The sequence below is a fragment of the Gekko japonicus genome, unplaced genomic scaffold, assembly GCF_001447785.1.
Source record: "Gekko japonicus isolate JY-2015 unplaced genomic scaffold, Gekko_japonicus_V1.1 scaffold2712, whole genome shotgun sequence".
Taxonomy (NCBI): domain Eukaryota; kingdom Metazoa; phylum Chordata; class Lepidosauria; order Squamata; family Gekkonidae; genus Gekko; species Gekko japonicus.
The window spans coordinates 64,908-80,125 of record NW_015169868.1 but is presented as its reverse complement, the minus strand read 5'-3'; the positions used below and the strand labels follow the sequence as shown (position 1 = coordinate 80,125).

Below are 15,218 nucleotides of genomic sequence, written 5' to 3'. Positions count from 1 at the left end.
GTTGGAGGAGCTGGTGGAGGACTGGAATGACCGGCTCTCCTCAGCCATCGACGAGATCGCTCCCAGGTGCCTTCTCCGCGCTCGTGATAAGCGAGCGCCCTGGTATACCCAGGAGTTGCGCTCGCTGAAGCGAGAACTGAGACGGCTAGAGAGACGGTGGCGCCGCGCTCGCGACGAAGTGTCCAGAACACCACTACCATCACTTATGAGATCCTACGGGATGGCAGTCAAGGCCGCAAAGAAGGATTTCTATGCGGCCTCGATTGCGTCTGCTAGCTCACGCCCGGCCCAATTATTTAGAGTAATTCGGTCTTTGACAACTCTGCCTCAGGGCAAGGAAAATGTTAGGGAATTGGACATTGGCTGCGAGGCTTTTGCGAGCTATTTTGCAGATAAAGTCTCGGCACTCCGCCGTGACCTCCCCGCCACAATTGATACAGTTAGCGAACTTGAGGCCCCTTGCACGTCTTTGGGGCCGGGTTTAGTATGTTTTGACCCACTCAGTCTGGAGGAAGCGGACAGGCTGTTCGTATCTGTGCGCCCAACCACATGCGACCTTGATCCGTGCCCCTCCTGGCTGATTAAAGCTGGCCACAAGGGGCTGCGAGGCGCTCTACGGGAGATAGTCAACAAGTCCTTCTTGGAGGGACGGTTCCCTGGAGCACTCAAGGAAGCGATGGTCCGCCCTCTCCTAAAAAAAAAATTTTTTTTGGACCCGGCCGAATTGGCCAACTATCGGCTGGTGTCCAATTTGCCTTATTTAGGCAAACTTATTGAGAGGGCGGTGGCGTCACAGCTACAGAGCTACCTGGATGAGGCTTCCATCCTCGATCCCTTCCAGTCCGGGTTCTGCCCGGGTCACGGAACGGAGACGGTACAGGTACACTGATGAACAAAAACTATTGAGGCAGACTCAGCATGGGTTCTGTAAGGGAAGATCTTGTTACACTAACCTGTTAGTGTTCTCTGACGGGGTGAACAAACATGTGGACAAGAGGGGACCCAATAGATGTTGTTTACCTTGACTTCCAGAAAGCTTTTGATAAAGTTCCTCATCAAAGGCTCCTAAGTAAGCTCAATAATCACGGGATAAAAGGACAAGTCCTTTTGTGGATCAAAAACTGGCTAATTAAAAGGAAACAGAGAGTGAGTATAAGTGGGCAATTATCTCAGTGGAGGGTGGTAAGCAGTGGGGTACCCCAGGGATCAGTATTCAGTCCAATGCTTTTTAATTTGGTTATTAATGATTTAGAGTTGGGATTAAGCAGTGAAGTGGCTAAATTTGCAAATAACACGAAATTGTTAAGGGTGGTGAAAAGCACGGAGGATTGGGAGGCGCTCCAAAGAGATCTGTCGAGGATGGGGGAGTGGGCGTCAACATGGCAAATGAGGTTCATGTGGCCAAGTGCAAAGTGATGCACACTGGAGCCAAAAATCCTCACTATAAACACACGTTGATGTGATCCGAACAGACAGAGACTGAGCAAAAGAAAGATCTTGGAGTCGTACTGGATAACTCACTGAAAATGTTGAGACAGTGTGTGACTGCAATAAAAAAGGTCAACACTATGCTGAGGTTTATTAGGACGGGAACTGAAAACAAATCAACCAATTTCATAATGACCCTGTAGAAATCAAGGGTCACAAGCGGGAATTAAGATTGCTGGGGAAAAGATCAACAACCTCAGATATGCAGACGATACCACTCTAATAGCAGAAAGTGAAGAGGACCTAAAGAGCCTCTTGCTCAGGGTAAAAGAGGAGAGCGCAAAAGTGGCCTTGAAGCTCAACATAAAAAAAACTAAGATCATGGCATCTGGCCGCATCACTCTTTGGCAAATAGAAGGGGAAGTCGTGGAAATAGTGACAGACTTCACGTTCCTGGGATCCCAGATCACCACAGACTGTGACAGCAGCCATGAAATTAAAAGATGCCTGCTCCTTGGGAGGAAAGCGATGGCGAACCTAAACAGCATGATAAAAAGTAGAGACATCACCCTGCCAACCAAAGTCCGCATAGTCAAAGCAATGGTATTCCCAGTAGTCATGTATGGCTGCGAGAGTTGGACTATAAGTAAGGCCGAGTGCCAAATAATAGATTCTTTTGAACTATGGTGCTGGAGAAGACTCTTGAGAGTCCCTTGGACTGCAAAAAGATCAAATCAGTCAATCCTAAAAGTAATCAACCCTGACTGTTCCCTGGAAGTCCAGATAATGAAACTGAAGCTCAAATACTTTGGCCACCAAATGAGAAGGAAGCACTCCCTGGAGAAGACCCTGATTCTGGGAAAGATTGAAGATCAAAGAAGACGGGGACGGCAAAGGAGGAGATGGTTAGACAGTGTCATAGATGCAACGAACATTAATATATATTTTTTGTACAATATATTTATTGGGTTTTTAAACATATAAGCCTGTATCGTATACACACAAACAAGAACATCAACGACTACATACAAACAAAGAAACAAAAACAAAAAACCGAAGATAACAATTTTCATTTCAACAGCACAGATTAATGGAAAAACTAGACAGGAAATAATTATTTTGTTCTTTATCTTCCACTTTTAGTTCAATTTTGTATTGAGTACCTACTTCCATCTCAATTTCCTTTGAAATTTACTACATTCTCAAGATTTGGCTGTCAGCTCAGATTAGTAATATACGATACTCATATACACTGTTTAGAATCATCCAGTAGTAGTCCATTCTTTGCACTTAGTATATGTACAGGGTTTACTAATACTATTTTTAAAGTTTTTTAAAGTTCTATCAACATTAAGTAGAACCTTAATTACATCATCATATCACAATACACCAACCAAAAATCAAACAATTATTCATCCCAATTCCTCTCCTATGACATTAACAGTTGCTCCACTGATCTATCATTTCATTGCTCTTAATTTTTGGATTCAAATTATCACTCAAAGTCACATTAGACTATTATTATAATCAATTGCCATTTAGCTATAGTATTCCAACCTGATTAAACATAATTAAATACCTTTAAGATAATTAAGCATCCCTATTATTACCCGCTTTTATCTTTTAAGTACACATATTAACACTTTCTTATCCACCACTAATTTGCAGTATGAAGAAAAGGGAAGCTATGTTTTAATTTTCCTAGCAGTTTCTTAAGACCCTTTTACTAATCCTTAATTTAGAAATTCAAATTATCACTCAAAGTCATTTTAAATTATGATTAAAATGAATTACAACTTAACCATAATATTTTAACATAAATAAACATGATTAAACATTTTTAGACAATTTAGCATCCCTCTTATTACCACACCTTTAAACTTTAAATTACACCTAATAACGCTTTCTTAATCCCCACTATTATACAACAAAAAAAGATTTTAAGGTCATTTCCCCCCCACTAGGCCTATATCAGAAGAAAACGGATCATTCCACCTCCTTATATAATTTATTTTTCCTCCTACACATCTGTAATCTATTTTTCTGACACAGCATTTCTACATGCCTTCTTCCTTCGTGTGCGTACTGATTTCCTGGTCTCCCCCCTCTGGCTCTCACAAACTTTATTTCCCACACGTTATTATCCCTTTTAAATTTCCAAGCCCATGATTTGTTTCTTTTTGTTCTCCTGCACAACCTTTCAACATATCTTTTTCCTTTATGTATGAACTGATTTTGTACTCTCCCCCCTCTAACTCTCACATACTCCCTTTCCCACATTTTATTGTTTCTTTTAAATTTCCAAGCCCGTGCTCTTTTCCCTTTCGCGCTCCGGTTTCCTTCTTTTCCATTTTTCATTCGTTGATCATCATCATCATCATTATTATTATTATTATACATTCAGTTTATATCCCGCTCGAACCCCTCCCACGGGGTCTCTGAGCGGCTTACATAGTTTATATTATTATCCCTGTCTATGGGCACATGTATTGTTGGGGCGGGACTGAATACCAGCACCCAGTGGGATTCAGTTGGTGTTTCATCAGCTTGTCTCGGCTCGGCTCCCGGCTCGGCCTCTTCCATCCACTTTTTCCTTCAGACTTCTCAGGTGGTCTTCTAGAGTCGGCGGGCCCATTCGTCGCGCAGATCGCCTCGGCGTGGCTTCCAGCTCTGTCCCTCAGGCTCCGCCGTGCCTGCGCCGCCGTGCCTACGCTTCCTGGCTCCGCCTCCGGTCCACCGCTCGATGTTACGTCTCCTTACTTCCGCTCGCCACCTCGCCACCATCATTTTCTTTTAACAGTTCTGACTTTACACCAAATGATTTTTTTCTTCTTCTTTATCACTGTTTTGGTTAAGGGGTATTGAATTACTACACAGTCTTTCTCCTGTAGCACTCCTGGGTTTTCTGCCACACAATAACCACCTTTCTCCTTTTGCTGATCTTCTAAGCTTTCAATTAAAGTGGGTTGCTCCTGCTGCTTCTTTTTCTCAGCTTCTACTTGGATGTGATATGTTTTCCTTAAGTTTGCACATGCTTCCTCACATCCTTTTTGAATCCCCTCTTTCAAAACTCTAATAAACTGTTCAATCGTCATCTCGCCCACCTCCATGTTTTCATCCATCTCCTTCTTTGTCCTCAGTGCAAACACCATTTTATTCCGCCTCTTAAATTTCTTCAAATTCAAAGTCAATGTGCTAAATAGCCAACAAGCCTCCAGCCATCTATTGTCCTTTATAAATCCTTTCCAATAAACAGAGAGGGGGAAAAATACGCCAACTATAGCTCGAACATGAAATTGAGCAAACTTCAGAGGATGGCGGAAGACAGGAGGGCCTAGCGTGATCTGGTCCATGGGGTCGCAAAGAGTCGGACTCGACTGTGCGACTGAACAACAACAAATATTATAATATCAATGTGAACAAATGCATTCTAATACTTCATGCAAACAATCCAACACAGAAATAAGCCCATCTCGAAAAGATTCAAATACAAGGTCCCCTGTAATAATTCTGATATCCAAACGAGGATAATCCATTATTACAGAGTTCATTAAGCTCCAAACTTCTCCAAAAGGATCCTCCTTTCACCTCCTGGGTCATGATGTGTGGGCAAGGGTCAGCATAACAGGTGGGCAAAGATCAGCGATTAGGCACACCGATCCTGATTTGAGCCTATATTTCCAGACTCTGCAAACATCTGGATTGATCAGTTACTCTCATCCAGTAAGAGCCCTGACCTTTGCACATCCTAGTACCTGTGGGCATCTTAAAGCTAAGGGTAGCTTGTTAATTATTGTACTTCTCTTGTTTCTGTACGTGCAAGTCCAAACCTAACCCCACGGTGGGTGGGGGGGGCAGAGTGTGGATAAAATAAACGCTTGCTGCCTTGAAAGGCAGACTGATTTCTCTACCCTCAAGAGAGAGCGGTCTCCTGTGATTCCTTCAATGATGTGTCTCTCATGTGTTTTCAAATTGGATATAGTGTTCTTACTAGATTATTCCACAAACTCTCAGAAATATGTATTTATTTATTTATTTTATTCAATTTATACCCCGCCCTCCCTGCTATGCAGGCTCAGGGCGGCTTACACGAAGGCACACGCCAATATAACACATATTTAAAACCATTTAAAATCACTACAGTACAATAACATTATTAACAAAGTGCTCTAGATGTTCTAAGATGATATTCCACAAGATGGCGAATTACAACTGCTCCATTGCAACTGCTCTACCTACTCAGCATCATCTGCTCCGGGAACCACTGATGTGCCTTCTTCCAGGGCCAGGTTAAGATGGAACAGTAGTGATGGTAGTGGCGGCTCCTACTCATACGCCTGGTGGAAGAGCTCCGTCTTACAGGCCCTGCGGAACTGTACAAGGTCCCGCAGGGCCCGGATCTCCTCCGGGAGCTCGTTCCACCAGGTAGTAGCCGCCACCGAGAAAGCCCTGGCCCTGGTAGCGGCCAGCCTGGCCTCTTTGGGACCTGGCATTACCAGGAGATGTTGCGTCCCAGACCGTAGTGCTCGCAGGGGAACATATGAGGAAAGGCGGTCCCTTAGGTAAGCTGGACCCTGACCATATAGGGCTTTAAAGGTAAGAACCAGCACTTTGAAGCGAATCTGGTAGGCTATTGGCAGCCAGTGCAGCGCTTTCAGCACAGGCTGGATGTGATCCCTACTAGGAAGACCCATCAACAGCCTGGCCGCAGCATTCTGCACCAGCTGCAGCTTCCGGATTTGCAACAAAGGCAGCCCCATGTAGAGAGCGTTGCAGTAGTCTAGCCTCGAGGTGACCGTCGCATGGATCACTGTGGCCAAGTCACTGCGGTCGAGGAAGGGAACCAACTGCCGCACCAGCCGCAGATGGTAAAAAGCTGACTTGGCAGTGGCTGCCACCTGGGCCTCCATAGTTAACGAGGAGTCCAGGAGCACTTCCAAACTCCTAACCTCCGGCGCTGGCACCAGAGGCACCCCATCGAAGGTCGGGAGAGGGAGCCCCCGCCCCAGACCACCGCGACTCAAGCCCAGGACCTTTGTCTTCGCCGGGTTTAGCTTCAGCCTACTCAGTCGGAGCCAACCAGCCACAGCCTGCAATGCCCGGTGCAGATCTTCGGGGACAGAGCTCGACCGGCCGCCCAACATCAGATAGAGCTGGGTGTCATCAGCATATTGATGACACCCAAGCCCATACCTCCAGGCAACCTGGGCAAGGGAGCGCATGTAGATGTTAAAAAATAACGGGGAAAGAACAGCCCCCTGAGGCACCCCACACACAAGAGGGTGTCTCCGGGACTGCTGCTCTCCTATCACCACCTTTTGTCCCCGACCACGGAGAAAAGAGGTACGCCATTGGAGGGCGAGCCCCTGAATCCCCACGTTGGCGAGGCGGTGGGTCAGCAGCTGATGGTCGACCATATCGAATGCGGCCGACAGATCTAACAACAACAGCGCCGCCACACTGCCTCGATCCAGAAGCCGTCGGAGGTCGTCAGTAAGGGCGACCAATACAGTCTCCATCCCATGCCCCGGGCGAAAGCCGGACTGGAAGGGATCTATTCTACAGGTGTACCCAATGAACCAACCCAGAAGTATCTTGGTAAGGGACCCACATCATATATATGTGTATATACATACACAAAGAATCAGTCAATAGATAATGTCTACCAAAGCACACCTCACAATATCACTTGCAGAGATACAATCTATAGGAAAAATATTTACAATAATACATACAGAACTGGAAAAACCTTCCAGTCATCATAAAACTTTAGATATCTGAAGACATCTCAAAGTTGAACTTGATTGATCGAATCTGCAATCCGAACTGAACTGGCTGCTTAGTGTTACAGTTTAATATTAGGTACTGCTAAACCTCCTCTTTTTTCTAATCCTGTAATACTTTACATCTAATTCTTAGTTTTTCCACTCCGTATATATTTCTTTCTTTCTGCCAGTCCATCAAAGTCTTTGTATCTGAAACAACTGAAATAGAAAATTTATTTTGGCAATCCATTGATTTTTAATGTAGAGACTATTCCAAGCCACGATGATTTTAGTTTGTACCTCTGTCCAAATGCACGTGGGTTTGATTGAGGCTTTCCCTCCATTACTGAAGCTGTTCAGTTTTATCACTTGGACTCTGCAGCCTGGAAGGGCGAGGCACGCTCTTTGCCTCTCTGGTGGGTTGCCGTATTCGTCCGTAGAAGCAGAGCAGAGTTAAAGTCCAGTAGCTCCTTCATGACTATTCGAAAGAGGGGTTGCCCAAAAAAGGCCATATGGAGTCAGGATGCAGAGGTGCCATAAGGTCTGACGGATCTTTGTTTTCATTTCTGCCTGACCAAATCAGCTTCTTCCCTGGGAAATTTCCTTGGTCTTTCAGATGCTACCCCTCCACCTTCCTATTTCCTTTGGGAAGTCCTTTTTCCTTATTAGGATGGTGAGAATGGAGCTAGGTTCCCTTGGAAACAAGTGTGTGAGTTCTTTGATGATTTTGAAGTTCACCACTCCTACGGAATCTCTTTCCACACTCTGAGCATTCAAAAGGTTTCTCCCCTTTGTGGGTTCTTTGATGCTCTTGAAGATGGCCACTCTGACTGAATCTCTTTCCACACTCCGAGCATTCAAAAGGTTTCTCCCCTGTGTGGGTTCTTTGATGCTTTTGAAGATGGCCACTCTGACTGAATCTCTTTCCACACTCCGAGCATTCAAAAGGTTTCTCCCCTGTGTGGGTTCTTTGATGCTGTTGAAGAATGCCACTCTGACTGAATCTCTTTCCACACTCTGAGCATTCAAAAGGTTTCTCTCCTGTGTGGCTGCTGTGATGCTGTTGAAGACTGTCACTCTGACTGAATCTCTTTCCACACTCTGAGCATTCAAAAGGTTTCTCCCCTGTGTGGGTTCTTTGATGCCTTAGAAGATTGCCACTCAGATTGAATCTCTTTCCACACGTTGAGCATACGAAAGGTTTCTCCGCGGTGTGGGTTCTTTGATGCTTTTGAAGATCACCACTCTGACTGAATCTCTTTCCACACTCTGAGCATTCAAAAGGTTTCTCCCCTGTGTGGGTTCTTTGGTGCAGTTGAAGATTGCCATTTTGACTGAATCTCTTTCCACACTCTGAGCATTGAAAAGGTTTCTCCCCTGTGTGGATTCTTTGGTGCAGTTGAAGATTCCAACTCAGACTGAATCTCTTTCCACACTCTGAGCATTCAAAAGGTTTCTCCCCTGTGTGGGTTCTTTGGTGCACTTCTAGACTGCCACTCCGACTGAATCTCTTTCCACACTCTGAGCATTCAAAAGGTTTCTCCCCTGTGTGGGTTGTTTGATGCTCTTGAAGATGGCCACTCTGACTGAATCTCTTTCCACACTCTGAGCATTCAAAAGGTTTCTCCCCTGTGTGCGTTCTTCGGTGCTTTTGAAGATCACCACTACTACTGGATCTCTTTCCACACTCTGAGCATTCAAAAGGTTTCTCCCCTGTGTGCTTTCTTCGGTGCTTTTGAAGTTCACCACTACTACTGAATCTCTTTCCACACTCTGAGCATTCAAAAGGTTTCTCCCCTGTGTGGGTTCTTTCATGCTCTTGAAGTCTGTCACTCCGACTAAATCTCTTCCCACACTCTGAGCATTCAAAAGGTCCTGTGTGGGTTCTTTCATGCTCTTGAAGTCTGACACTCCGACTAAATCTCTTCCCACACTCTGGACATTCAAAAGATTTCTCCCCTGTGTGGGTTCTCCGATGCTTTTGAAGACTGTCACTCCGATTGTGGACTGGGATTTCATGGCAGCCCCCTTCTTGGCGAGGAATGGAGTGAACCCCTCTCTTCACCGCACAGCTTCCTTCCTGCCTCTGTGGTCCATCTCTGTTCTCTGTTCCTGGGTTTTTTCCAGTGGGAACTTCTGAAATTCCCCAAATGACTCTTCGACATCTTCTGGAACAAGGAGGGAGAATTAGTTACCACTTACACAAGTCATGAAGCCACCAATCAGAAACTCCTGATTAACGAGTGTGCATTTCATCTGCTGAGCCGCTGGTCACTTTTCCCTGGCCAGGCCTCCAGTAGAGCCTTTTCTGTATTCTGTCTATCCCTCCCCTCCCCAAAACTCCCCAAATGGACTTTAAAGGAAAAAGCTGGCAAAGATCTGTTGCTTTGCCTTTCCCTTTTGCCATGCCATGCAGGTCTTTTGATATTTTTTTTAAACATTTTTATTTGGATATAACATCAAGTCAACCAATACTGCATTTTAACATCCCACTTCAGTTCAACAATAAAACAGAAATTTATATTTTATAACTTTTAACCCTCGTTACATCCTCTTCCCTCCCTTTTCCCTCCTCTATATATGGCTTCCCACAATGCTTCGACCTCCTGCATATCTTAAATTCTAACTTAAATTTTCCATTTAATATTTCTTATAGTTCACTAGGTAACATTTATGTCTACTCCCTTTTTTAAAAACTTCTCCTTTTTTATGATTTCCATAATGGTTCTTTTAATAATTTTCAAAACTAAATAGCATAACTTTTATGTCTCCATTTTTTTCCAAATAATCCTTTAAATCCTTCCAGTCTCTATAAAATTCTTCGGCTCCTCGATTATTCAATTTTCTTGTCATTTTATCCATTTCCACTGCAAACAACAATTTTTTAATCCATTCATCCATTCCCGGTGTTTCTTCCTGCTTCCAACCTTGTGCATAAACAAGACTAGCTGTAGTCACCATGTACCACATCAAAGTTTTTTTGTCTGCATTAACTTCCTCCATTTTCAATCCCAGGAGTAGCAGTTCTGGTTCCTTTTTAAATGTACATTCCAAAATCTTTTCCATCTCAAAATGGATTTGAGTCCAAAAAGCTTTAGCTTTTTCACATGTCCACCACATATGGTAAAAAGAACCTTGTTTTTTCTTACATTTCCAGCACTTATTTGACATGTTCTTATTCATATTTGCAATTTTCTTCGGTGTCATGTACCATCTATACATCATCTTATAACAATTTTCTTTGTAATTAGTACATGTAGATATTTTCAATGCATTTTTCCATAAGTACTCCCATGAATCTATAGTTACTTCCGTATTCATATTTATCGCCCATTTTATCATTTGTTCTTTAACAGTCTCTTCTGTATACCATTTTAACAATATTTTATAAATTTTAGAGATACATTGTTTTTCCCCTTCAAACCATGCAACCTCTATTTCATTATTTTTTTCTCTAAAACCAAAAGTTTTCTATCTTTTTTAAACAACTCATTTATTTGTATATATTCGAACCACCCATATTTAAATACGATTTCTTCTTTTTTCAAAACAAATACTTTCCCCTCTTTTTTTAACATGTCTTTATATTGAACCCAATCTTTCCATTGAGATCCCGAATGCGGTTTGATTACCTCTGCTGGCACTATCCAAAGCGGCCTTTCTTCTGAAAAATTTTTTTATATTTACCCCAAACATCAGCAAGAACTTTCCTAATGGTATGTTGTTTAAAAAACCCATCAATTTTCATTTTTTCATACCATAAGTAAGCATGCCACCCATATCTACAATCAAATCCCTCCAATGCCAGCAGCTTTTTATTTTCCAATGTAACCCACTGCCGCAACCAAACTAAACAAGCCGCATCATGGTATAGTCTTAAGTTGGGTAATTGCAGTCCACCTCTTTCTTTGGCATCACAAAGAATCTTCATTTTAATTCTTGGTTTTCCCCCCTTCCATACAAACTTTGATAACTCTCTCTGCCATCCATCCAAGATTTTTTCCCCTCTTATTATTGGAATTGTCTGAAACAGAAACATCAATCGTGGTAAAAGATTCATTTTTATCACTGAGATTCTTCCCATCAGTGATAAATTCAGTTTATTCCATTTTTCAAGATCTTGTTTTATTTTTGACCAAAGCTTCTCATAATTGTTCTTATAAAGCTCTATATTTTTCATAGTCAAGACTACTCCCAAGTATCTGGCTTTAGATACAACCTCACATTGCACCACTTGCTGCAATTCTTGTTTTTCTTTTATTGTCATATTTTTACACATTATTTTCTACTTGTCCTTATTCAAATAGAAACCAGCTAATTCTCCAAACTCCGTTAACTTTTTCACCAGCTCTGGTATGTTTTGTTTCGGCTCTTCAATCAGGAACACCACATCATCAGCAAACGCTCTATACTTATATGAAAATCCTTTATTCGTTAAGCCCAATATCTCTTTATCTTCTTTAATCTGTTTCAAAAAAGTTTCCAAAATCCATATAAATAATAACGGAGATAGAGGGCACCCTTATTCTGTCGTTTCTGCATTGATTACCTACACCGCCTTTTCTTCACTGTATATTGCTTGTATCATGTTCATGAATTTTTCTCCGACACTTATTTTTTCCAATGTTTCAAACATAAAGTCCCAGTTTAAATTATCAAATGCTTTTTCTGCATCTACAAAGAAAAAACCGATCTTTTTCCCTGGATATTTGTCATAATATTCAATTGCATCAATCACCATTCTTACGTTATCCGTTATCTGTTTTTGGGGTAAAAAGCCAGTTTGTTCTTCTCCTATAATTTCTTGCAGGTATTTCTTTACTCTTTCTGAGACTATTTTGGCAAAAAGTTTATAATCATTATTCAATAGAGAAATTGGTCTATAATTTTTCACATTCTTCAAATCTTGTGCTTCCTTAAGAATCAGTGAAATTACCGCTTCCTTCCAAGTATCCGGAATTCTCTTTGTTTCCCTTATATCATTCATTAACAGTTCCAAAAATGGGGTCAGCTCCTCTTTTATTTTTTTATAAAACTTCACTGTGTATCCATCTGGTCCCGGAGCTTTCCCCAGCTTTGCATCCTGTATTGCTTTGTCAATTTCTTCTCTAGTAATCAATTTGTTTAATAATTCTTAAATTTCTCTGGAATCTTCAAGTTCACTTTATCCAAATAATTCTTTATTTTCTTTTTATCCACATTTTTTTGCAAATAAATTTGCATAATATTTATAGAAAGCTCTTTTAATTCCATTGACACCTATTATCTCTTTTCCTTCTTCAACAATTTTCGTTATAATGTTTCTCTCTTACCTCCTTTTCAATTGCCATGCCAAATATTTACCCGGTTTATTTGCCCCTTCAAAGGATTTTTGTTGCAGTTTTTTCAAATTCCAGTACAATTCTTGATTTAGCAATCCATTTAATTGCTCCTGCAAAATTTGGATTTTCCTCAAAAAAAATTTCTTTCCTGGCTTTTTCTTTAAATCTGCTTCAAGCTTCTTTAACTCTTCCGTTATTTGATTCTGTTGCTCCATCCTCTTTTTCTTGTCTTTACTGTTTAGAGAAATCAACAAACCTCTAATCACAGCTTTATATGTATCCCAGATTACTTGAGATGACATCTCTTGTGTTATATTTATTTGAAAAAAAACATCTGGTCTCTGTCTTTATAATCTCCACCACCTCTTCCTGGTCTAAAAGATCTTCATTTATTCTCCATCTTGGTTTTTTCCGTTCTCCTTTCAAAACCGATAATAATGGGTTGTGGTCTGAGTTGTATCTTGGTAGTATTTCAATGGTTTTAGTCCTCAAAACCAAATCACCTGTTGCCCATATCATGTCAATTCTCGAGAAAGATTCATGTCTATTAGAGTAAAATGTAAAGTCCCTGATCCCAGGGTTCCATTCTCTCCAAACATCTTGTAATTTTTCTTGTTCTGCCATTTCAAAAAAAAACCTTGGGTAGTTTCCCACTTCTTCCCGACTTTTGTTGTGATTTTCTGTCCAATTCAAAATTAACAGTACCATTAAAGTCTCCTGTTATTTTAGCTGTTCATATGTTACTTGGTCTAATTCCTTTGTCAAGTCTTTAAAGAAGTTTTCTTTTGCTCCATTGGGCGCATAAATATTTACAACCAGCATTCTTTTGTCTTGTATCTTTACTTCTATAGCCACATATCGTCCTTCTTTATCTTTAAAGATCTCTTTAGGCTCTAATTCTTTCTTTGCGTAAATCACAGTACCTCTTTTCTTTTTGGTTGCCAATGAATAAAATTCTTCTCCTAATTGCCTAGCCACCAAATATTTGCAATCTTGTTTTCTAATGTGTTTCTTGCAAGCAAATCAAGTTACTTTTTTGTTTCACCAGCCAATGTCTCACAATTTTTCTTTTTTGGGGAGAGTTTAGTCCATTTACATTCCATGAAAAAATTTTGTACTCCATCATCATGTCTTCTTATTATTTTTCTCCAAAATCTTTTTCAAATTCATACATAAATTCTGCCATTCTTGCCGAAGTCTTGATTGTATGCCTTTGATTTTGATATGTGAAGCTTAATCCTTGTGGTATCTCCCATCTGTATCTTATGCTCAGACTTCTCAACTTATCTGTTAGTTTTTTAAAAAAAATTCTGTCCTGCAGAATCTGTCTTGGCAATTCTTTCATTACCATGATTTTCTTCCCGTCCATTACAAACGGGACTGTATACTGCTTTTTAAAAATGAGCTCCCACATTCTTTTGGTCACCAATTGCACGATCACATATCTCGGTAAATTCCTCTGCGTTTCTACTGCCAAATTTACTCTGTATATCAAATCAAAGTTGAATTCTGTCTCTTCCACATCCTCATCCTTGAGATATTCTGTAATGGCTTCAATTACTCTTATTCTTATCTTGTCATCCAATTGTTCTTCAATTCCTCTCAATCTAAGGTGTGTTTGCATGGCTCTGCAGTTCACCATTGCATCCAATGTCTTATACTCTTTTGACACAGTCTCAACTTTTTGATTTACATCTTGCATCTTCTGGCTTAAATCCTGTATCTTTTGGTCTGTTTCTGTAGATTTTTGTGACAGGCTTTGGACTTCTTTTCTAAGTTGTCCCACTTCTTTTTCTAATTTATATCCCATTTCTCTCTTTAACTCAGCAACTTCTGCCACCACAAGTTCCTTCATCCGCTTGCCCATGCAGGTCTTTTGATGATGAACTATGAAAAGTGGTCATAATTTCTAGTCCTGGGATTGTACAGAGAGTTTCCATCCAGGTGTGATGACAGAGAAGAGGAGCTGGTCTTCAGACTCCCATAACACATGTCGGCTGGGGCAGGGGAGAAGTCAGGACCTCAGCAAGCAAACCCCACAGTTCTAAGGGAACTCCCATAGGAATACCAGCTGTTGGGGGAGAGAGGGAGGGGAGGCCTGGAGATATTCAACTGACCACGGTGGGAAAAGACTGATGGGCTTCTGACTCGTCCAGCTAAGCTTTTCTTAAGTGAATACCTCACCTTTCCCTGAAATGTCCGGTATTGGACAGCCCCTAAAGGGACTAAAAGAGCCACAACTGAGCTCAGACCCAGGAAGAATTCCCAGGATCGCAGGCCCCAAAGGGCTTCCCTCCTTACCCAGAGGGCTTTATCATTCTACCCAACCAAGAGCTGCTAAGACGTGAAGCAGAAATCCACCATGGCTATTCTTTGCCCTTTCCCTTGACATAAAGACGAAGCAGACTCACTCGCAGCCAGTTCACTCGGGAAGGAACTATTCTGTTGAGATCCTCTTGAGAAACTCTCCAGCCCTTCGTCCGTCTCCACTGCAGTCTCTCGCACATCCGTGCCTTCTTTGGGAGAGAGAGAGAGAAAAGGGGAGGAAGAGTGACCCAAGGCCTTTGCCTGTCTCCACCTCAGGCCGTGACACCCACCCTGCCTCTCGTGCTGGCCACAGCAGTGGCTGCAGTGGCCCCTGGACCAGCCACGTCTGTTGGCTGCTTTCACCACCACCTCAACTCCTGGACTCATCCAGAGGTGG

The 15,218-nt window shown here is 41.9% G+C and overlaps 1 protein-coding gene across 1 annotated transcript in view; it reads right to left on the bottom strand.

Annotated features, from left to right (window-relative positions):
• LOC107115679 overlaps positions 1-15,218 on the bottom strand; it is an 87,143-nt gene that overhangs the window by 14,798 nt on the left and 57,127 nt on the right. Inside the window, exons 12-14 of the mRNA XM_015417435.1 lie at positions 14,926-15,030; positions 9,264-9,361; positions 7,941-9,135 (exon numbers count right to left, since the gene is read on the bottom strand). Coding sequence (XP_015272921.1) covers positions 7,941-9,135; positions 9,264-9,361; positions 14,926-15,030 — 1,398 coding nt within the window. The remainder of the gene's footprint in view (positions 1-7,940; positions 9,136-9,263; positions 9,362-14,925; positions 15,031-15,218) is intronic.